The 24,039-nt window shown below is 49.6% G+C and overlaps 1 protein-coding gene across 1 annotated transcript in view; it reads left to right on the forward strand.

Moving 5' to 3' along the window:
• BTG4 (BTG anti-proliferation factor 4) overlaps nt 1-22,014 on the forward strand; it is a 48,669-nt gene extending 26,655 nt beyond the window's left edge. Inside the window, exons 6-8 of the mRNA XM_066253649.1 lie at nt 978-1,108; nt 21,712-21,813; nt 21,983-22,014. Of these exons, the coding sequence (XP_066109746.1) occupies nt 978-987 (10 nt within the window). The 3' untranslated portion in view covers nt 988-1,108; nt 21,712-21,813; nt 21,983-22,014. The remainder of the gene's footprint in view (nt 1-977; nt 1,109-21,711; nt 21,814-21,982) is intronic.
• The last annotated feature ends 2,025 nt before the right edge of the window (nt 22,015-24,039 follow it).

Here is a 24,039-nt window from a genome sequence, read left to right on the forward strand (position 1 = left end):
AAATGACTCCCCCCATTCATTCTCTTAAGAGACAATATTTGGAATGGAATGGCCTTAGGTAATCTGGAATCAGACAGTCTGAAATCTGTCTCTGGAATCATCTGTGGGCAGTAGCAGCACAGACTAGGGGTGAAAAAAATGAGTTTGGGTCACATACAGCTGGGCTCTTGTCAGCTCTTGCTGACACTGTAATCTTGCACAAGTTCTGGGCCTCAGTTTCCTAGTTCATAAAATAAAAGTAACAAGAGTACCCACCCCTTAAGGTTGGTTGCTGTAAGTTGCAAATGAGGTAAATGCATGTAGGCACATAGCCAGTGCATGCTACACAGCACTCAATTGATCCCATCAGTAAAATGGAATTAAAATCTTGCCTTCTTCATAGATTGCTTTGAGGATTACATGAAATAGTGCCTGAAGAGTACTATAGAGGAATAATTTTTGGTCTTATTAAATCCCCTAACAGCCTACTAGTCAAGTATAAACCATTTCCTAGTCCTCTAATATTGATGAGCGGTTCCTCCTCTCACAATCCTTGTTTACCAATGTACTGTCATCAGTGTTTAAGGTCTATATACACTGGCTTAGAGTCTCCACAAGGACACTACCATCTACATATTTGAGGAACTACCAGAACAGGGACAATTTAGTTCTCTTTCTGTAGAAAGATGCTGATTATACAGATTTCCTGATGATGGAACTATAACTCTTACAGGAAATGTGAGTCTGGAACCACTGACTTTGACAATGATAGAGATTCATTAACAGGCAAAAAGCCATTCTTACTCACTGGGAATAAGCCAGGACATAGTCAATTCACTGATTAGAGAAAGCTCTTACATAGTGATATTCATTATGCCTTAGCTAAATGACTTATTACTAAGGGGAAATTACAATATGTCAAGACTTGAGAGAGAAAAATGTTTTCTTTTTTGTTGTTGTTGTTTGTTTGTTTTGATTCTATCTTTACTATGCCCTAGAATTCTATAACCCCACATCTGGGACTCAACTTGCAGCACCTGATAGAAGAAGGAACCATGGAAGGCATTGTCTGAGGTGTCCATGGCAGGAAGACAAGAAGCAATCTTCAGGGTGATTTCTGGAGCCTGATGTGAGTAAAAGACAAAAGAAACAAAAATTAAACCCCTCCTCTTGCTAAAGAATTATCATGAAGCTCAGTTATATAGCACAACCAAATTCATGGGAAGTAAATGCATGGGAACATCAATTTAAAATGTAATAGGGTAAGTCGATTTAGTATACACTACAGGAAAGTGGAAAGAATATTTATGTGTTTGATATTTATGCTGACTGCAAGCATAAATTTACTGCTTTTCTAAACAGAAGTAGGCTAGGGTGGCTTCAGGGCTTTCCAGCTGTGATGCCTGGATTTCCACCTGGCTCTAATGGTTTGGTTGTATGATTTGGGTAGGTTGATTCAACGACTGTAGCTTTCCTCCTCAATTTTAAAATGAGGGGAAAAAAATAGCATCTACAACATAGGTTTTTGTGAAGATTAAAAAAGTTAATTCATGCAAATTATTAGAATATTTTCTGGCATGTACAAGATGCCTAATTCATTCTACTTATAATTAATAACATTAAAAATTTTTTAAAAATTATTTATTGATTTCAGTGAGAGGGGAAGGGGGAGAGAGAGATAAGAACATGGAAAAGCTCCTATACGTGCCCTGACTGGGAATCAAACCGACAACCTTTATGCTTTGGGATGATACTCTAACCAATCAAACTATTTGGCCAGGGCATTATTAATAACATTTTAGACATTAGACTTTATAATAGTAAAATGACTCCTATCAGTCCCCTTAAAGGAGAGACTAGAAAGTTCCCTGCTCTCAACACTTAATCCTCTGAAATACCCACCACCCTAAAACCTCCTTCCTGGTTACACTGATCTTTTTGGCTGCTCCAGAGAGAGGCCAGAAACAAAACGTACATGAAGCTTGGGGATGAGAAGGTGTAGAATGGAGAGGCCATACTGGTAAACCACAAACTCCCTGGCAGAAAGGTCTGTGGATTGCACAGTTATCAACTCTTCCTTCTGCCTTGTCTGAGGTTTTGGGAGATGCAGCAAAGGGCTTTTCAGGGCTATAGAGATCAAGAAAAAGCAGGAATTATTTCACTGAATTTTCTGTAGAGTAATGACCTATTAACAACAACACAACTCAGCTTGGAAAAAGGTCTTTATTCATCCACCCACCCGCCCAACCATCATCCCACGCTAGATACGCACTCTGCCTCAGGCTCTCCTGCCCATCTTCATGGAAAAGCAACCGAGTCTCAGTCAATAAGAACAGTGGAGCCAGAACAACAAAATGAGAGTGCCAAAAAGATGGCAACAGATTTCCTTCTATTGCATAAGGTAGTCTGGGAGCACTAAAGGTATTGTATTCAGAACAGTGTCTGGTGCACAGTGAGTACGCAGTAAATGTTAGATGTATTAGCAGTCTTCCCCACAAAATTGTCTCTAATGGGCCTTAACTCTTTAAAATTTTCTATTGTCAAAAAAAATTTTTTTTTCTATTGTCATTTTGTTCTTGAGAAGACAATGACAAAAGGCTTGGTAAGATGGTGTAGGAAAGAATGGTGAACTATCAGTCAGAAGACCTAAGTTTTGGCCTAGCTTCTATAAGACCCTGAGAAAGCCACTTCTTTGAGCATCGGTTCTTTATCTATATTAAAAAAATAAGTTAATAATCTTTCTTACACTATCTTATAAACCTTCTAAGTGAAAACAAGACAGTGTATTTAAAATTTTTCAACATTATAAAGTCAATGTAATTATAAGACAAAAAAAGTTAAGGTAGTTGTGGGAGCTCTCAAAAGAGAGTCTACCTCTGTCCATCATCTGCTTAGTGTCCCCCAAGGGTGGGCAGAATTAATACTAAGATTGGTCAAGTTCTGGGGGCAGCAAAATTTGTCTGTAAAGGGTTGGAGAGTAGATATATTAGGCTGTGCTAGCCAAGAGGCAAAACTGGGATTTAATTTTATTGTTCCCTCTCATCATGTGACCTCATTCTCCTACAAAGTCTTCCCTTGCTTCTCTGGCACGCAGTGATATACCTTCCTGGAAACTCACCAGAGCATCTCCTTTTTGGCACTGCCTTTATAACATTAGGTAATTTTTCATATGGAGAGGCAGGCTGAGAATACAGTCTCTAGGGTAAGATTCCCTGGGATTGAATTGCCGCTGAACTCCTCACTAATTTAATTATGAACTCCTCCATATAATTTTGACTACTTACTTGACCTATTCAGAAGCTTCACTTTCCTTATCTATAAAATGAGTAGTATACCTAGTTCACTGGGTTGTTGTAAGGGTCAAATGTGGTAACATATCCAAAGATTTAGAATAGATAACACCTATTGTACAGCACCCATAGAAATGTTATTCTTCTGACATCTTTTTGCAATTATACACAAATGTAAAATTATTTTTAGCTTGTGGACCACGCAAGAACAGATGGCAGTTTAAAGTTGGTCTGTAAATCATAGTTTGTTAATCCTTGGTCACATTCAAGCATGTTCATGGAACTGCGCTCACTAGTGGCCTGCATCCTAGTCAACGGAAAGGACTGCACTCATTTTCTATTACTCCTCTTCCACTTGGAAGATGGGCAGGTTGAAATAGACCTGACTCTTCAGGGCAGGCCAGCCACATTCTGTTTTGACTCACAATTCCAAGTGATGCTATTGGTAATGTGATCTGGGGTCCCTTTTGAGAGGGGGGCAAGGTCTTCTCTTTCTTTGTCTCTTTGGTCTTTCTCCTTGTGTCTCACTTTTTTGTTTTTACATTAATGGTTTTGTGACATGTGACTAGCCAGTACAGGGTTAAATCCCAAGATTTAGACTCAGTGTTTAGTGAGGCCGTAATGGGCCTTTAGGAATTTCCTTTGGGAAACTGGCCAAGTTATTATTACAGTGGGACTTTGATTTGTACTTGTTATTCCTTACATGGAAAAATCCCTTGGGAATCCTAGGGCTGGGGTGGGGAGAAAGGGATGATTGGCAAGTCAGGATTCTGACATTCTTAGTCCCTGGGTGTTAAACCACTGAATACCTTTGGTGCACCACGATCCTTCCAGACAGGGGCTGCCAGGGAAGGGCAGGTACCTGGTTTGTGATGTACTTGTCCTTGCAGTTCAGCTCCCTCCTTAGAGGCTTGGGACCAGATGTCTACTTTCTTCAGGATAGAAAAGGGTAGTAAGGTCCCCATGATGCCAACTTTATCTGCATCTGAAGAGAGGGGAAGAAAATAATTGTTGAAATAAGGGCATAGAACTGTGGCCAAAGTCAAATAGAGCTGGACATAGCATCAGGTATGACAGACAGCCTCTAAGATGGCCCTTGACATCCACATGTACATCCATGTTTTGGTGTAATCCCCTCTCCATGAATGTGGGTTGGGTCTAGTGATTCGCTTCTAATGAACAGAAGAATAAGGCAAAGGTGACGAGATCAGTATATAAGATATAGCTTCTATTTTTAAAATTTGCCTCCTCTTGCTTGCTAAAGGAAGCCAGCTGCCACACTGTGAGCTGCCCTATGAAGTCCACGTGGCAAGGAATTGACATCTGTGGCCAACAGCCAGTGAGGATTTGAGGTCTGCCAACAGTCACAAGGGTGAACATGGGCTCCCCAGTTAAGCCTTGCGAGCCTGCATTATGGCTCGACGTGATGCAGTTCTATTGAGACCCACAGCCAGAAGCCCCCACTAAGCTGTACCCAGATTCTTGACCCACAGAAACTGAAATAATAAATGTCTGTTGTTCTGAGCCACAAAAATTTGAATTACCCTGGCCGGTTGGCTCAGTGGTAGAGCGTCGGCCTGGCGTGCGGGGGATCCGGGTTCGATTCCCGGCCAGGGCACATAGGAGAAGTGCCCATTTGCTTCTCCACCCCCACCCCCCCTCCTTCCTCTCTGTCTCTCTCTTCCCCTCCCACAGCCAAGGCTGCATTGGAGCAAAGATGGCCCAGGCACTGGGATGGCTCCTTGGCCTCTGCCCCAGGCGCTAGAGTGGCTCTGGTCGCGGCAGAGCGACGCCCCGGAGGGGCAGAGCATCGCCCCCTGGTGGGCAGAGCGTCACCCCTGGTGGGCGTACCGGGTGGATCCTGGTCGGGCGCATGCGGGAGTCTGTCTGACTGTCTCTCCCCATTTCCAGCTTCAGAAAAATACAAAAAAAAAAAATTGAATTAATTTGCTATGTAGCAGTGTATAACTAATACATTGAGTTTCTCTATGGTCTTCCTAAAGAACCTACCATGGCCACACTTTTATGGTGCCTGAGCCCTTATTGTGGTATTAGAACTTGTGACCGAGATTGGCAGCAGTAGGGAACATGGGACCAGTGAGCAGCCTTACCTGTGCCTGGCGCCCAGCCCTCCAGTCCTCGGCCTTGGCCTTGAGCGCCCACTAGCGCTTCAGTAAGGCTCTTCAGGAATGGGACCAACAGTGGGCAGGCAGCAGCCTTGTCCCTGAGAGAAGTGGTGACTGTCCCATAAAATCTGTTTCCGGGGTAATTCTCCAGACACACAGGGGTTCCTGAGGCAACAATCTAAGATGAAACAGAATCTAGTTCCATGCTTGGTTCACACCTGTCCCACATAGCTTCTTTGGGAGTTTCCCTCTGAAGCCTCCATCAGAGAGGGACATACAGATCTTCTTGTCCATGTGCAAAGGTCAGTACCTGGGTGTGCAAGAGGTGGAGGCGGCTCAGCTCACGTTGGTACTGCAGTTGACTGAGGGCCCTATCCAGGAAGCTCTGTCTCTCCCTCACCACCGCCTGAAGCTCATCAGTGAGATGCTGAACCACCTAGAACTCAGGAAATGTGATGCCCAAGCTAAAGCTGAGCTTCTTCATCCTTCCTCCTGTTCTCCTCCCAGCCCACATCCCTGAGTCTTAGACTGCCCTGAAGAGTTACATCCTATGGTGTGGGAGGGTGTGCTCTTCCCACATGGGTCCTGCTGTGAGTCTCTGAGCCTCACCTTCCTGGGACGGGTCCAAGGCTGTGGGCCGTGCTGTAGCCAGACCTCCTTCTCTTGGCCCCGCAGCTGGCCAGCTGCATGTCTGAGCTTTTCTGTGGCCTGTCCTAAACTCTGCAGGACTTTGCACATGCCCAGCACCACCTGTGCCTCCTGTTCCCACTCCTCTCTGTCTGCTGCAAGGGGCAGAAAAAAAGGGCTACGTGGTAGTGGCCACTTCTGGGGATAGGGAGAAGAAGCAAAGACAGTGGTTTATTGGAGCCAGGAGAGCCTGCCAGGTGAGAGCCAAGGCCTGGCTGGGAGCTGGGGACATGAGCACATTTGGAGGGCAGGAGGGATGCCTCCCTGGGCAGCTGTGGGTCATAGCATCACTCCCAGAAGACTCTGCCTTAGGGATCTGGGCCCAGGAGACAATTTTGTACCTTGGGAGAGCAGGCGCCGCTCCGGGCCGGTCTGGGTGCTCAGGGCCCTGGCTCTCCTCTCTGTCTCCTGTAGGCAGTGGGACTCCAGGGCTGCGCAGGCATCCTCGACAGCCCTCAGCTACACAGGACAGAAAGCACAAAGGAATGGGCCGTGGGAGGGAAGGCAGAAGCTTCAGGCTGGCTGGTTCATCTCATGGTGGTCCCTTCCGTCCTCAGTCCTGCTGAGACACTTAGGTGTGACTGAACTCTAAGACCTGGAGCTGGGGAACCGTGGGGCTTGTCTGCCCTGAGATGGGTTCCATGCCTGTGGTCAGGGGGAGACGAGGGCTTTACGCTGCCACGGGAAACATGCAGTCTGGGCTGACGGGTGGTGGTGCTCCTGGGCCTCACCTGCTGCCTGGTGTCTTTGCCTGCAGCGGAGAGGAGCTCCCGGCCCAGGTCCCCCAGATGCTCTGCTAGTCGCGCCTCTTCCTGCTCCTGCTGGTGCCAGTACTGCTCCCGGGCTTTCAGCTCCCTCTCTAGGGTGTCCACCTACCACAGCCAGCTTGCTTAGTTCTCATAAACTGTTCCCTCTCACAGCCCCATGTGGCCAGGCTAAAGGTCCCCAAAGCTGCTGAAGACATGCCCCCCCCCCCCGGGCGTCAATGACCAAGCTTGGTGAGGCAGTTGACTTGTTTGTAAATGGAAAAATGATAACCATGCACCTTCTTCAGGCTCCCAGTCCCCCCTTCCCTCCTTCTACCGCTGGGCTCTGCAGTCGCCTGTGCCCCTGCTCTCCTCTGGACTATGCAGTCGCCTGTGCCCCTGCTCTCCTCTGGGCTCTGCAGTCGCCTGTGCCCCTGCTCTCCTCTGGGCTCTGCAGTCGCCTGTGCCCCTGCTCTCCTCTGGGCTCTGCAGTCGCCTGTGCCCCTGCTCTCCTCTGGGCTCTGCAGTCGCCTGTGCCCCTGCTCTCCTCTGGGCTCTGCAGTCGCCTGTGCCCCTGCTCTCCTCGCACCTTTCTCTCGGGAGGCCGGGGAGACAGGCACACACACTGGGCAACTGTTCTCACCTCCTCACATCACACATTCATGTTCATCTGTGAAACTGAGTTGGAGCTAGAACTTAAATTCTTTGGCTTTTAACGAGACCTTTTACAACATATCTTCTTTGTCTCTGAAGCATTAACCAGATGGGAATGTGTGGGAGGACCTTAAATCATTTTCATTTCCTGGAGCTCCGCCAAGGGCTGAATTACAGTCACCTCCTGATGGGGCTTCCTGCTCCAGTCTGGCCCTGCTCCCGTCCATCCTCTGCACAGCTGCCAGAGGGAACTCTCCAGAATGCTGATTCATGAGTAATTTATTTTCACTTTGTATCGTTCCCTACTTTCCAAATTTAAAGTTCTTAAAAATATTCATCTCTGATCGTATCCCACGCCTGCTTGGGTCCTTCAATAGCGCCCATGGCTTTCATGATAAGTCATACTCAGTAGCCTCAGCCGAGCCCACAGGCTATTTCTGATTGGTTTCCTGCCTTCCTCATTGGCTTCACATGCGGCCTTTGCCTCTACACCTTCCTCATTCTCCCGGAACATCTGTGGTCTCACACCTGCCACTTTGGCACTTGCTGGCCCCTGAGGCTTTTCTCTGGTGCCTTCTTCAGGTTTCAGCCCAGATGTTGCCTCGTTAGGGCGTCTTCCTTGGACTCGCCTCCATGTGATCTAGACGGCCCTCATTTGTGTTCCCTTAACACCTTTGGAAACCACGTAACTGCATTCACGGAAGGAACCTATGGCCAGTCAGCTCCCTGAGGACAGGAGCCCTGTCTAGCTGTCTTGACACCTCAGCACCAAACACAGTGCTGGAACATAGAAAGTTCTTAATATGTAGTTTCTAAGTGAATAGATCAAACTTTTCCTACATACCAGCACAGGGTCTCTCACTCCCCGAGGCAGGGCCTCCAGCAGCTGGACAACGGGCACCACCACTCTGGCAGAGGGATCCGTTTGAGCGCCAATGACAGGACCAGTTTTCCCAGTCAAGGGGTCTATGGCTTGAGCCCCAATTGAGATTGGGACAAGACCTGTGGGATACCAAGCCCACCACCGGCTTTAGTAACCAGTGATGGGGAAAGAAGGAAGGGGAGTCATGGGAAGAAAGAAACATGCTGGAAGGGTACTAAAGCCTTAGAACCCCTTTTATTCTCAGAGGGGCTCTGAGCTGGATTGGAGGGCTTCCTGGTGACCATAGACCCTGAGGGCAGGCTGGGTGGAAGTTTCTGAAGGGCTGATCTTTTAAAGGACCTGTTGGTTTTCTCAGTGGGGGATTAATGACCTGGGGTCCTGTGATTCTAGAATCTGAACATGTTAATCTTGGGTTTTAGTGGCCCTAGTAGAAGCAGCAGAATGACCCTATTCCGTGGCTCATGAGGGACTAGACTGGGTGTACCCTTTCTGCGATTTACCAGGTTTTCTGTCCCAGCACTAAGTCACATTGCACGAGCTTCTGGAGGCCCCAACTTTCCTCCTACCTTTGCCATTGGCATCTTCCATTGACCCTGCCAGGGGTGTGGCATCAGTAGCATTTCCATCACATTCAATGCCCAGGATGGGCACCATGAGCCCCGAGCCCTCAGGGTCTGGAATCTCCATCCCGTACAGGACTGGGACCCACAGCTCTGACCCAGGATAGCACATCACTCCTAACACAGAGGGCAGGGCACAGGAGGGAGAAGTTGAGGGTCAAGCGCCACATGAAGGGTTTGTCTAGGCTCACACAGCTACATCCCTAACCTGAGAGGCTTCCTGCAAAGATAGCATTTGTTTCCTTTGGGGCCCAGCTAAGCAGTTTAAATTTGGAAGAGAAGAACTGAGTGGAATCAGGATCTTTTGAGAAGCTGAAAACAATTTCTAGGCCACACTGAAAAGGTGGAAGAGGACAGACATTCATAAGCATCTGCCAGGTGCCAAAACCTGAGACAAGAACTCTATATTAATTGTATTTTCTTTGGTCCCACAACTAAATCTCTGAAGCATGTACTATTTTAATCCTCATTTCAAAGATGCTAAAACAGAGACAAGATGAGGTTTAGTAACTTGCCCAAGGTCAAAGTTAATCATCAGTGGGGCAGGTCATCAAACTCAAGCCAGTTCTGACCCAAAACCCTGGGTCTTTTTTGTCATGCCCTGGGCAGAAGGAAGCTTCTAGAGAAAGAAAGCAAAGTATGCGCTGGGAAGATGCCACCCCTAGTCCCTCTCAGTAGCCTTCCTTGTGTTAGTGCTGAGGGAGAGCTGGCAGTGTGATGGGCTTCTCTCTTGAGTTTGTTATAAAGTGAGGAATAATTGAGAAGACAGTTGAGGACTCAGGGGGCTCAAGCTTTAGGCCTGGCTGTGCTAACTGGACGTGGGACTGTGGCCGGGACAGTCACACGGATGTCCTGAAGTTCAGTTTCCTCACTGTAAAATGAGTATCGTAGCCCCTGTAATGGTATTTGGGGAGCCTATGAAATCAGAGAATATACACTTTACAAACATAAAGTGTGAGACCAAACGGAATTGGCACAAGATGAAATGACAGGGCCTCAGCCAAGTATTCATGAGGTCAGGGCACCAAGTCATTAAGTTTCCCTTTTCCTGCCTAGTGTGGGTCATGGGTGTGCAGGGCTGCAGTCCGTCCCTGAGCTTATAGGCTGAGGGTCCCTGAAGCACTAGGTCATTCTGGAACTAGGATTTCAGGGCCTGAGAACGTTTTACCAATGTACCTATTCTGCCGCCACTGGCCTCGATGCCATGCGCTGCCTCCAGCTGTCTCTCTAGCCTCCGAGTCTGCTGCAGGACGTGGTGTAGACTCAAGGCCAGGGCCTGTCTCATGTCCTTGATGGCAGCCTCCAGAAGCTCCTGCGTTCTAGGTGCTGTCCTCTGCTGGTACTGCCGCAACACCGCAATCACCTGCCTCTGGGCCACCAGCACATTGGCGTCCAGCAGGGCCTGTGACCCTCCCGCGTGGGGCAATGTCCGGCCATCTTGTTGGTAAGCCCCCTGGAGCCGGACTGTCTTCCCGCTCAGCGGCTCCACAAAGCTGTCGCCAGGCAGCATGATGTTCCCCGAGGCATCTCGCAGCCCGCCCAGTGCCAACACCTGACCTGAAAGTGGGACCCATGAGGCTGAGGTGGAAAGGGTGTGCCACAGAGACGCAGGCAGATGAGGCACGAGGGAGAGTAAGAGCGAGGGAGAGAGCAGGCGGATAGTCCACAGTGGTGGCAGGAAGGGCAATGATGCCCCTTCTTGGTTGAAAACACCCACTTATTGTCCATACAGAACCAGCTCAGTTCCCTTCTTCCTCCCTGGGGCGCTGTGCCTGAGATGGGGGAGGGGTGAGTGGAGTGGAAGGAGAGAGAAGGGGGGGATTAGAGGCAGAGGGAGACTAGTGAGTGGAAAGGCAGGGCTAGGAGTGGGGTTTCCAGCGTGGAGCAGGATCCTGAGGTCTCAGGGCTGAGGAGGGGTGGGAAGCCAGGCCAGCATGGAGGAGAGGTGGGAGGGCAGCACCCCGGCTGCAGAGACCTGTGTGTTCATCCAGTCCGACTCCCAGGATCGGTGAGATTCTGCCTGTGACGGGATCCTCCACAGGGCCCCCCAACTCTAGGGGGGCCAAGGTCTTGGTGAGGGGATTGAGGTACATCCCTCCAAGAGTGAGCCACTGCCTGGTGTGGGGGTGCGAAGTCACAGCCAGCACGGGCACCTCGATGCCAGTGGTAGGGTCTGTCATGAGAGCTCCCAGCTGTGAGGTCCTTCTTGGCTGCAGGACAGGCAGGCGGGGGACTGGGGCGGAGCCTGTGGCAGGACAGACTGGATAGGGCACATAGGGAAGGATGGGAGCTTCCGATGTTCGAACACCATCTGGATGGGGAGACAGGAAAGCATTGATACCCTTGACATGCCAGCCTTCTTCCCTTGCCCTGCGGAGCGGGGGCAGAGAGCGGCCTTGGACACCTGTTTCTTTCATCTCTCAGTTCCCCCCAGTGTGGCACCCTCTGCAGCAAGAATGTTAAAGTAAAGGAGGAAGAGAAGGAGTTCGCTGTTCTGTCGGTCACCAAGCCCCACTGTGCAAAACCCCTTCTTACTGGGCTGTGCCCCTAGGGATTCATTCCAGAGGGCCCCAGTGAGCCCTGGGTGGGCTGGGGGCTACTTACTGGTCAGGGTCTCACCAGAACTGAAGTCAGTGGTAGACACCAGGGTAGCTGTCTGCAGATCATATCCCAGATTTCCAGCCTCGGGGAGCACCCGCCCAGTGTCAGGGTGGACAAAATAGCCAGGAGGTATGGCCCCTATGTGACCACTGGCTGGAATCATTGTGCAGTTAGGGCCAGGGACCATCAGCTTGGTGACGGGATTCACAGTGATGTCATCGGCACCCCCTTCAGAGCGTGCTGAAGCTGCAGGACAGCAAAAGGCTGCTCAGCTGCCTGTTGGAGGGCAAGAGAGCAGGCCGGGGGCTCTCCAGGCTGGGGTGGGGACGGGAGCAGTGGGCAGGGAGCCCCCATGGCCCCCATGGCCCCGACAGTAGGTGCTCTTCAAGGGCCCAGAACCTTGTCTTTTGCTGAGTCCAGGTCAGAACTCCACATTCAAAACATGACACTGTGGCCTCAGATGGCAGGCTGGAAGGGCCTGGAAAAGCCTTGGGAGACGGTGGTGACAGCTGGGACTGGAGGACCACCTGGACTCACCATGCCCATGAAGTTCACAAGGGGATCGGTCCTTCTCCCATTCTTCCTTTCCAGGCCAGTCTAACATTTTGCAAATGCTGCCATTTGCATTCACCTGTCAGGCTTTTGCTCTCCCTTAGTGTTACCTTATAATGTAAAGCTGCACTTTGTGGTGGTTTTGCTTGTTTCCTTCTCTGGCCCTCCCATTCTGAGGCTCCCTCCCACTTCTGTGAGGCAGACACTTGCCCAGAACATTGCACAGGAAGCCTCTCCCGACCTACTTTGTTTGTTCCCTTCCTCCCTTCTTCCTCTGAAGAGTGCCTTGGGCCCAGCGCCCTGGTTTCAGGGCCAGGCTTTCTGGGGCCCTGGCTGAGGCAAGCAGGGCTCACCTGGCCGCTGCAGCTCCGCCCCCGTGCCTGTGCCCAGGACACCCCAGGCCTTCATGCGGTGACCCTCCTTCAACAGGGTCCAGGAAAGATGGCCCAACACAGTATCCAGCTGGGGGATTTCCCTGCATTGACATGGAGGGGGTGTCGTCAAGCGGAGGTGCAATTTTGGGTGGGAAAAGTACACTGTGGTATGGTCACGTCCAGGACCCTGTGAAAACCACACTATTTCCTCTCCAGGCGCAGAGCTCACGGCAGTCTGACTCAGGTTCACCAGGTACATACCCTTCTGGGTCCTGCCGTGCCTGGGAGGACTTCGTGGGCCAGGGGTTGGTCCGTGCCTTCAGGAGCCGCCGTGCTGCCAGCAGTGCTGAGCAGAACGAGGCCCACTGCTCCCGCCTGGCACCGAGGTCTTGGTGAAGGAGCTTCAGCTGGTGATGAAGGCTTGTTGCATACTCGCCTGCCAGGTGCCGCCTCCGTCTGGCCTCTTCCTCTGCAGCCCTGGCAGCTGCTTCAGCAGCCTGGGGGCAGAGACAGCCTGGCAGGCTTACCTGCAGAGGCTGCAGCCACCGGGGACCGCAGCTGCAGGGACTGGACACCCAGCTTCTCCTGGGAGCTCAGAGCATTGTGGGCAGGCATGGTGGCAGTGGCGCAGGGGGTGAGAAATCCCCAGGGGTCAGTGTGGGTGTGAAGTTAAAAACCCTGGGGCCGGGGAGCCTGAATGGTGGGAGAGGTGCTGGGGCAAGAAACCTGGCCTCAGGGGGGGAGGGATGGTCGTATCTGGGCACAGGGAGCAGCTGGGAAGGAGTGGAGACAAACCGACCTGTGGATGCTCCTGCTCGGGGCTGCCCAGATGCTGGCCAGTGGAACCCAGAGGGCCCTGCTCAGCGCCCCACAGCTGCCGGAGAGAGCGGACTTCGCTCACAAGTTTGAGGCAGAGGAGTTTGAGCTGTCAGAGAGGGAGGCACAGCCTGTGGACTCCTGGGCTACCCAGCAACGTTCACTGCTGTGGTCGCACCGCCCCCTGCTGCCAGTCTGTGGAGGGACCCCAGAGGACAGAGCGCAGGAGAGGCTGGGAAGGAACGGCTGAAGACCAGCTGGGGCAGGTCCCGGCACGTTCCAGCTTGCACCTTCTGCCTGCGGAACCCCTGGCCCAGTCTCTGTACTTGGACTTGTAGCATGTTCTTTTTGCTCCCAACATCTACCACCTACTGCCAGGAATTTGCTCACCCGTTCGGGCTACTGAAGACCAGGAGTGGGGAATCTAAGAAGAGACTCCGGAGACAGCATTGAGCTGAGGCCCTGAGTCTCATAGACTCCGTCTTACAGTTAATCTGAACTCTCTATCTTCCTCTCGTACACTCTCCTTTTTTCTGGTTCCTTATAAATAGACTGCGGATTTGTTTAGGTGCTGTGTCCCATGACCAGCTCTCCCAGAGGCGGTCTCCGCCTACCTCCTCCTTGGTCCGGCTGAGTTGGGTCGTCACTGACAGAGACTGGCTGCGCAGGATCCCGAAGAAGGTTTCTGTGTCAAACCACTCCAGATCCACCTGTTCCTCGGCCTCCCACATGCCCCCTGTGCAGAGACGGGAGCAGGATTATCCCCTGCAGTGCAGATGTGAACTTCCCTTCAGATCCTCAGTTAAGTCCAAGCACAGTCTTGCTACTAAAAGTGTGGTCCACTGAGGAACTCCTTAGAAATGCAGAATTCCAGGGTCCATCCCAAACCTGCTGCAGCAGAGACCCCTGGGTAATTCACAATGACTCGGAAGTCTGAGACAAACAGATTCCAGGCTGCTCCCCAAGGTATGTACACTGAGTAGCAAGGGTAGAAGGTGAAAACACCCCAGCATGACGCTGTCTGCCTTCTGCAGTTTGTTCCTTTTGGCCATTTCTGAACTTGGTTACCGTATTTCCTCATGTATAGGACACACATTGTTTCAAAAAATTTGGGGTCTAAAAACTGGATGCGTCTTATATAGTGGTTGTGGCATTTCAACTGCCATAGATGGAACTGAGGATGGGGCAATATATGAAGACAGTGATCCGTCATCAGACACAGATGAGGACAAGCTAATGGATAGGAGTTTTGACATTGATGTGGAGTTGTATGAATTTTATGATGAATAAAACTTGAGTTCACTAACTTTATGTAATACATTTCTTTTTTTTTTCTTTCAAATTTTGGGCCCCAAAATTAAGGTACATCTTGGCCCTGGCCGGTTGGCTCAGCGGTAGAGCGTTGGCCTGGCGTGCGGGGGACCTGGGTTCGATTCCTAGCCAGGGCACATAGGGGAAGCGCCCATTTGCTTCTCCACCTCACCCCCCTCCTTCCTCTCTGTCTCTCTCTTCCCCTCCTGCAGCCAAGGCTCCATTGGAGCAAAGATGGCCCGGGCACTGGGGATGGCTCCTTGGCCTCTGCCCCAGGCGCTAGGGTGGCTCTGGTCGCGGTGGAGCGACACCCCGGAGGGGCAGAGCATCGCCCCCTGGTGAGCAGAGCATCACCCCTGGTGGGCGTGCCGGGTGGATCTCTGTTGGGCGCATGCGGGAGTCTGTCTGACTGTCTCTCCCCGTTTCCAGCTTCAGAGAAATACAAAAAAAAAAAAAAAAAATTAAGGTACATCTTATACATGGGAGCATCCTATACGTGTAGTATACATGGGGAAATATGATATACTTTGTACATGGTTATATCACTTTCTTATTGAAAAGTTTGTATTTGAATGTCTTTATCCCCCTCTATACTGTGCACTTCTAAAATCTGGCAGTGTCTGGCACTCAATATTTATTGAGCAAATGAGTGAATGCAGAACACTGGAACAACAGGTAATCTAAGAGGATGAACATAGGAAGCAGGAGCTGGCTTTGGGTTTGGGGGCCTCTCTGGGATTCTAGAGCAAGACTGACACTCACCATGACCTCCTTCAACACTGGGGAAGCCAGTGTCTTGGTGAGATCGGCCCCTCCTCACTGCTGTCATCCCAGTTCTTGGATAAGTGTAGGCATCCAGATTGTATCCTTGCTGATGCTTCCTGAAAATGGGGTGGGGAGCGGCCTTTCGGGCCCAGCTCAGGCGGTGACACTGAATCTGCAGGATACATAATGGCGTAATGTGAGGGGAAGGGGGAGTGAGGAGAAACCTCCTTCTGAATCTTAGAGGAGGAAGATCCCCCCTTGGCTGTGGTTAGGGAGCACCTCATTGTCTCTTATGTGGACCATTTTAACAGTTGACATATCTCTTTTTGGCTTTCTCGTCTCTAGTTCATCTCAGTCCTGCACCTTATTGCTAGAGTAAAAATAAAAGTCTTACTGGGTTTCTCCCTTACTCAAAATTCTTAATGGATTCCTAATGCCTAGAGGATAAAGTCCAAACTTCTTAGCAGGGCCCACGAGACCATACTCAGTTTGCACTCCCATTTCCAACCCCATTCCTGTGCTTGCACCTTAAGCTGCAGTCCCAGGGGACCATGTTTGGCTTTCCAGAACAGGTGAATGCTGTGTCATGCTTCTGTGCCTTTGTTCATAATACTCCCCTTTTCTCCCAAGTGCATTACCTCCCGACCCACTCACCAACGCCTTGTTAGTGTAGGGACTGCATTCTTATATTCTCATATTTCAAGCCTCTTTCAGGGGAGCTCCTCTTCTGGAAAGTCTGTTTTGACCTCCCAGGAAGAAGAGTCAACTCCCTCCTTTGTGTAGCAGGGCGCTCGGGACACACTTTCGCCATAGCTCCACAACCCTTGTTGACATTTGTTTCCTTGTCTGAATCCTCCCTACTCAACTTTGCTCACTGGAGGCCTGAGCCTATACTGTACCTTCATCACTTTGGCATCTTAGCAATTATCGAAGTGCTAACTGCAAAAGGGGACAGGAAGACCGATTTATATGGGATTGGAGAAGTAGTCTGGAATAGTGGTTAAGATGTTACCTGGCCAGCTTTACTCACCAAAAGAAGCAGGCAGAGCCCCAAGAGCAGGACAATCTCTCCTAGGACTCCCGGCCAGTCAGACCTCCTCAGGGGCCGGGGGATCCTGGCGATGCCGGTCTGGATGAGATACCTGGGAGTTGTGAAGGCAAAGGGCCCTTCCCCAAAGCACTGGCCCCCTGGTGGGAGGGTGCGGAGGTACTGTATGGAAAGAAGTCTGTTTAGCCTTTGTCCCCCTGTTTGCTGGAGACTGGCCAAGGGGCAGAGTGGGAACCTAGGCCTGTCAACACTGAATGAATAGTTCAGATCTTTGTGCAAACTTGAGGGGAGCAGGAGCTGGGATTTCCCTGGGAAATGAACTCACGTCTGATTACTATCTGTCTGGAGAGCTGTCTGCATGTTCCTGGGTGAGGTCAGCACAACCTCTCTCAGACATTGTGCTGACAGGTTGAGATACTAAATCTTGCCTGTGACCAAGACAGAGCACCTGGATAAGTGGTGGCATCATCAACAGGTCACACAGGAGAGAGCTTGTGTTGATGGGCTAGAGATACGTCCCCTCAGGACGAAAGAAGGTGGGGAAAAGGAAACGAGACGGAGGGCTGGGAAAGATGAGCAGATGTTCTGAGTCCTTAGCTACACATTGCATTATTATCCTCACAGCCTTCCCTTTTCCATACATCAAAGGTTGGGCTGCTATGGTGTGTCCCCTTGTCATCCCCAGAAGCATTTGTTAGGACTGAGACTTGGGGATGTATCCAGGGCACCTCCTTCGCTGAAGGTCTGTCTGGGATTGTGATGAGGCAGTGTTTTTTAGAGAGAAAAGAGATGGTGGGATAATGTCTTAAATTAAGCAGATCATCATAGACAAACCATCTTCCTATGCCGGTTGCTGCTCAGGCGAAAGACATAGACCCCGGGCTGCTGAAACTGCTGAAGAAAGAGGAAGGGGCTTTGATCATGAAGTGGGGCTTCCTCTGCCAGAGCCCGGAAGCGCCCCCAGTCAAACTTCCCCAGTGTGTTATAGAAGTGGCCCCTGGGGATAGAAAAAGGAAGGAGCGTGTCATCTCCTGCAGGGGGTTGCAGGCCTGGGCGCATTTCCCCTCCAAGGCCGTGGTGATTGGCGCGGCCATGTCCTGGAGACACTCACAGGTCATACTCGGGGTAATGCTGACGGGTCACCAGGAAGGCCAGTGTATCATTGATTTGGAGGCAGACTGTGGGGTTTGGGATGCCCAGCTCTGGGTGTGACAGATTCCCAAGGCATGTGGAGTTGAGGCTCAGTGATGAAGGAGGGATCAGGTGTCCTTCCCTTGACTTTCCTGAGCAAGATTCAGAACATGAAGAGAGCACCACCCTTCAGATGGATTTGTGCTGGGACCTGAGGAGGATGGAGGAGGGAGACAAGAGGCAACAGGTGACATCAGGGATACTCACCTGCTTCCTGGCCCGGGAGGCTGGGCTTCCTGAGAGTGGGGCTGAGGATGAGCAGCAGTTCACAACCTGGTCTGGTTAGGCCCAGGAAGCCAGTCCCTAGAACAAATAATACAGGGCTCTCCTGAGCCTGCAGGACCCTGGGAGAGGTTTTCTGGTGCATGGATACAACTCACACTGTCCACCCCTGATCTGCACTTAGAAGGATTCAACTCTCTAAACACCAAGAGTCATATGCAGTTCTTGGGGACCCTCATGCGGGGGATGTTGCCCGTCACCCCAGCTCCTGCTTGTAGGGACAACACTTACAGTAGACACAGACAAGGCTTGCCCACATGTGGTTTTGAGCCGTGAGCTTCCTTGGGGCCTCCCTCCGTCCAGCTTTCTTACCATCCATCCTGACCACATACAGAGGGACAGGCTTCTGCCTTTGGTCCAAGCTGCAGGGGTGGCCCACCTCACGTGGTGAGGAAGGTCTGTTCAGAACGTAAAATTCCTGGGAACAGGGAGGTTCAGTGTCAGCTCTTCCCTGAGGACACTGTGAGCAGCACACTGGCCAGCAGAGAGGTAAGGACAGCACAGGCTGTGTCCTGAGCGTCCTGTTGGAGGGAGGTGCGAGAGGGCTAGATCTAAAAGCTCCACGGGGCAGGGACAACCTGGAGTCAGGACTCTGGGTACATCTCTTGCTATTGTGGGAAGATTTCCATGAGAGTTTCCCCCTCTTTAATGGACACAATGACTTCTTCAAGGAGTTTGATAGAATGAAATTAAATCAACAATGGGACTATTTTTCTGGTACCAGAGATTGTGCCAGTGATGTGGGTCAGTGAGCAGGACCTGGACCTTGTGCTGGGTCTACACTCTCAGCAGTGGCCCAGCTCAGCATGGGGCTGGACCTCAGGACACACTGTACCTGGCTCCCGGTGTCTTCAGTGGTAGAAATCTGTGGGATGCCCTCCGAACAGCTGAGCTGTAGCACATGTCTCTGTTCCTCTGGGCACAGGGCGCCACACATTCCACTTGAGTGCTGTCCCCAGCACAGACAGAGCCCCAGGCCTGGGTCATAGCCACGGGCATCTCCCGGTGTGACACACACCTGCACAAAGACTCTAGCTTCTTGGAGACACATTCCCGAGGGGAAGTTCCTCCCAGTTCTCCCCAGCTTCAGCATGTAGAGCACAGGTCTCTATGTTTCTAGACAGGGGTCAGTGGACCAAGCCCAGAGCATGGAGGTTGGGCACGTGAACAGTTGGGCACGTGAGCAGAGGGCCCAGAGTAAAAAGTGCAATATATCAGCAGCAGCCTACCTCGTGGGCACAGTGGTCATTCCACTGATCCTTGGTCAGACACAGCCCTTCCTGGTTCCAGGTGGTTCCATCCTTGCAGTGCTTGTGTTCCCGCCGGACACAGCCCCTTGGCTCTCCAGCATCTTGGTAGCCTGGGAGGCAGGGGCACTGTCCGTCACTGGGCTGGGGGAGGAGGAGGGAGTAAATGTAAATGCAGTTTCGGGTTGCCTGCAGTGAGCCACACAGCTTCTTGGCTGTGGCCCTGACTGAGGTGGGTCAGAAGATAAGGTGGGGGGCAAGTGAGAACTCAGCATGGCTGGATAGGAGTCGGCCCAGAGGGGAAGATTCCTAGCATGTGCTGGTTAGGGTCCATTTCAGTCAGACAGACTTGGGACTTACAGGAAAGGAAGAATGCACAGGTATCTTTGTTGGCTTGGAGGAAAAGTTCAGGTTGGCAGGGGTTGGGCCAGTGTGTATTTTGGGAGTGGTCGTAGAGGAGACTAACAAAGTATCCATTTAAACTGCCCTTTCCTCCAAGTAAGGTTGCCAGATTTAGCAAATAATAAACAAGGTACCCATTTAAACTGAATTTCAGATAAATAATGAATAATTTATTAGTATAAGTATGTCCCATTCAATATTTGAGACATACTTATACTAAGAAATTATCCATAATTTATATGAAATTCAAGTGTAACTGGGCATACCCTATTTTATATGGCAACCCTATCTCTAAGTCATTTGGAAACTTGAGCTCATCCCAGTCAGGTAAACCTGAACTGAACTTGACTAGAGACCAAAACAGTCCTGGAAATGCAGTCTGCCCTTGGGTCCCACTACCAGAGGATGTACCTGGAACACTCGGCCAGGCCCTGAGCAGATGCACGTGTCCTTGCCCTCTTCTGGCTGGGTGGCTTCCGAGCCGCAGGGAAAACAGGCATCTTGGCCAGACCAGGGGTTGAAGAATCCCCGAGGGCAGGAGTGGCAGAAGGAGGTGTTGTGGGGACTCATTCTGGAGAGGAAAGTTCCAGGGGGACAGGGAGCAGGTAGTCGTCCAGGACAGGGCCTGCCTGTGGAGCAACAAGGCACAACAATTAGGGCTAATACTAAGCTACCTGGGGAGCTGTGGGTCCCCAGGTCATTTCCGCAGAAGCCCTGGGTGCATCCCTAACTGTTCTCTTCCTGCTCAGGGGCCTTCTGACAGCCCGGGTGTCTCCTCTCTCCTCAGCACCTCTCCTTAGAGCTGGGTTTTTTTTGTTGTTGTTGTTTTTTACCTACTCCTCAACTTTATCCCCCAAGTCCTTCAGAACACATTCAGCCCCAGCCCCTACCCTCTGGACACCCTGACTGGTCCGGCTCCTCTTCTGTGCAGGACATCTCATCCCCGCAGTCCCGTGGATTCTCCTTGTTCAGACATGCGGATCTCTGGAGGGCAAAGCAGAAGGTCACTGCACAGGCCCATGTTCCACAGGGGAAAATCCTCATCTTCTGGGCAGAGGTGACAGTGACAGGGAGAGAGGCAGACATGAAGGTGTGTGTGTGTGTGTGGGGGGCTAGGACAGACACAGGGAAAGAACTCTGGGCACCTCTGGGGTCCAGATAGAGAGAGAGGAGCAGAAGATAGATACAGTGACAGAGCAACCCCAGGAGAGGGCAAGATCGGTCGGGATGGGAGAGGCACAGAGAGATCCGGGCCGGAAACTGGACTCAGAGAGAAATGCCAGGGATGCCAGCCTGTGCTTCTCAGAAGCTCTAGGAAGCACTCAATGAATATTTCATGAAGGTGAAATGAGAGCTATGGCCCCTTTGGGTAGCTTTGGCTCATACAATTTAAATACCACCCCTCCCCCTTTTCTCTCTCCATACACCTTTCCTTCTTTTTTTAATTTTTTGGGTTTATTTTTATTTTTATTTTTGTATTTTTTCAAAGTTACTAGTAGGGAGGCAGAGAGACAGACTCCCACATGTGCCTGACCGGGATCCACCCGGCATGTCCACCAGGGGGCGATGCTCTACCCATCTGGGCTGTTGCTCCATTGTGGCTGGAGCCATTCTCGCACCTGAGGTGGAGGCCATCAAGCTGTCTTCAGTGCTGGGCTGACTTTTGCTCCAATGAAGCCTTGGCTGCGGGAGAGGAAGAGAGAGATAGAGAGGAAGGAGAGGAGGAAGGGTGGAGAAGCAGATGAGTGCTTCTCCTGTGTGCCCTGACCGGGAATCAAACCCAGGACTTCCACACACCGGGCCGACGCTCTACCACTGAGCCAACTGGCCAGGGCCGACACACCTTTTTTTCTTAGAGCAAGTGATGTGTGTGTGTGTGTGTGTGTGTGTGTGTGTGTGTGTGTGGTTCCAAGGGGCATTCCAACTTCCTCCATTTGCAAGGCAAAGCTGGTCAAACTCATTTAAGTACTCTGCGTATGCAACATTCTGCAAGAGAGGAACAACAACAACAGAAAAGATGAACATAAGGGTCTGGCTTTGCGGTACATTCAGCTAAATTTTTGAGGTCCGTGTGATTTTAGCATTAGAAAGGACTTTAGAGATTACAGGTATTGAATTATATCTTCCCAATTTACAGATCAGAAGACTGAGACCAGGATGATGGAAAGTTTTACAAATGCGCACAACCAAATGCTCTTAAAGACTATGTACACAGAAATGCCTGGAAACTGAAAAGCCAGTGAGTCCTTGGAATAACCAGATGATGCAATCATAGATGAAGCATTCAGCAGGTGGAGAGAAAAGCATGTGTTCCTATCCTTGTGGTTAATTATCTTTGAAATTTTGTTAATCAGTTTACTTATCACTTGTAAAAATGTGATAATAATGCTACTTGGTTTACTTCACAGCAGTTGTGAAAATCAATCAAGTAAGAGGTAAGATAGTACTGCACTTGGAAATCCGCAAAGTGCTAACAGAAGTAAGTACTAATGGATGGGGTGTGGCTGTGAGGGAAAGGGCATGGGGCTCTGGAACCTTCAAGGCCACCCAGCTTGCATGTGCAACTAAGAATTTGTAAAAGAGACTTCTGACTCTAAGCTTTAATAGTAGGGGGTTGGGAGAGCCTTAAGAAAACTTGTATGACTATGCTCAGGTGTTGGTTTTAAAAATAATAAATGTATCCGATCTGATTTTTCCCATGTAATTCTCCAAATTATTCTCCTCTGAATGACTTATGATTTGGTTGTTTCTGAAAAGAGACCCACCCATTCAGGACAAGTTGTCCTCTACTTGAGGGCACTTCATTCATTCATTCTACAGATATTTATTGTACACTTACTATGCACCAAGCTCTCTTCTGGAGCTGGTGAGACCTGCAAGAATGTGCCACAAGCCCTGCAGGATTATTGGAAGCTGTTTGTGGAGCTGAAGCCTGATGAAGAATTATTGGGTGTAGAAGTAAAGGCTCCCTCTAGAGACATATTTGAAGGGGAAGAAATTAAGATCCCTGGGAACCTATACACTGAATAAAATGTAGTTTGCATTGATGTTGTCTAATAGAAATATAATGTGAGTCACATGTAACTTAAAATTTTCTATTAGCTACACTTATAGGAAAAAGTAAAAAGAAGTAAAAAGAAGCAGATGGAATTAATTTTAATGTTTTATTTAACCCAATGTAGCTAAAATATTATTGTAACGTGATCAATATACAAAAAAGTAATATAATATTTTACACTCTCTTTTTCATAACAAGTCTTTGAAATTCATTTTATCATTACAACTCATCTGAGTTTGGTCTAGCTGCATTTCAGGTGCTCAGCAGCCCTATGTGGATAGTGAGTGCCATATTGGACAGCACAGGGTGTCAGTCTCCGGCAAAGCCACTTCTCTGTAGGCTCTGCAACACCTGTGAGTGCCCCCCTGCTCCTCATGTCATCTCTGATGCCTACTTTGTTCTTTTGACTGACTCAGTTGTCTTGCCCTTGTCTTTCCAAAAGGCGGCACTGTGAGCTTGCAGGAAACAGTGGTGGTTGGTGATAGTGGTGGGGTTCTGATGAAGGGAGAAGAGGAAATGTAGTTGCAAGGAACTCTGTGTGTGTGTGTGAATTAGTATCATTACCTTAATTATTTTGTTAGAAATTAAGATTAATATCTGTGTAATGTTTCATAACCATTCTCTTAAAACTGTACTGTCCTTACCAATCACCTGCAGATCTTCTATTTTTAAAATTTTTGTTTTCTCCTTTAGTTATGGATTTTTAAAGACAAAATATGTACATATTTAAGGTATGCAGTGTGACGATTTGATTACATATTCAGTGAAATGGTTACTACAATCCAGCTAATTAACATATTTTTGCACATGGTCCCCTTGTTTCTGTGATGAGAGCACCTGAAATGTACTCTCTGAGCCTATTTCCAGTGTTCCCGGGCACTGTGCACTAGCTCTCCAGATTTGTTCATCCTACACAGCGGAAAGTTTGTATCCTTTTACAAACATCTTCTTATTTTTCCCAGCCCCTCAGGCCCCAGTAAACATTCTACTCTCAGCTTCTGTAAGTTCAACTTCCTTTTTTCTGTTTCCAAATTCCACATATAAGTGACACCATACAGTATTTGTCTTGCCTGTCTGGTTTATTTCATTTAGCTCCAGTTTCATCTATGTTGTCACAAATGGCAGGATCTCCTTCCTCATGGCTGAGCAATATTCCATTAAATATATCATCCTTATCCATCCTCTGTTCATGGACATTTGGGTTGTTTCTATAACTTGGTTATTGTGAATAATGCTGCAGTGAACATGGGAGTGTAGATGCCTCTTTAATATACTGATTCTATTTCCTTTTGATAAATACCCAGAAGTGGAATCATATGATAGTTGTATTTTTAATTTTCTGAGGAACTTTCATACTGTTTTGCATAATGCACCCGTACCAATTTACATTCCCACCAACAGTGCTGA

This window comes from Saccopteryx bilineata, chromosome 1 (assembly GCF_036850765.1).
Source record: "Saccopteryx bilineata isolate mSacBil1 chromosome 1, mSacBil1_pri_phased_curated, whole genome shotgun sequence".
NCBI classification, from domain to species: domain Eukaryota; kingdom Metazoa; phylum Chordata; class Mammalia; order Chiroptera; family Emballonuridae; genus Saccopteryx; species Saccopteryx bilineata.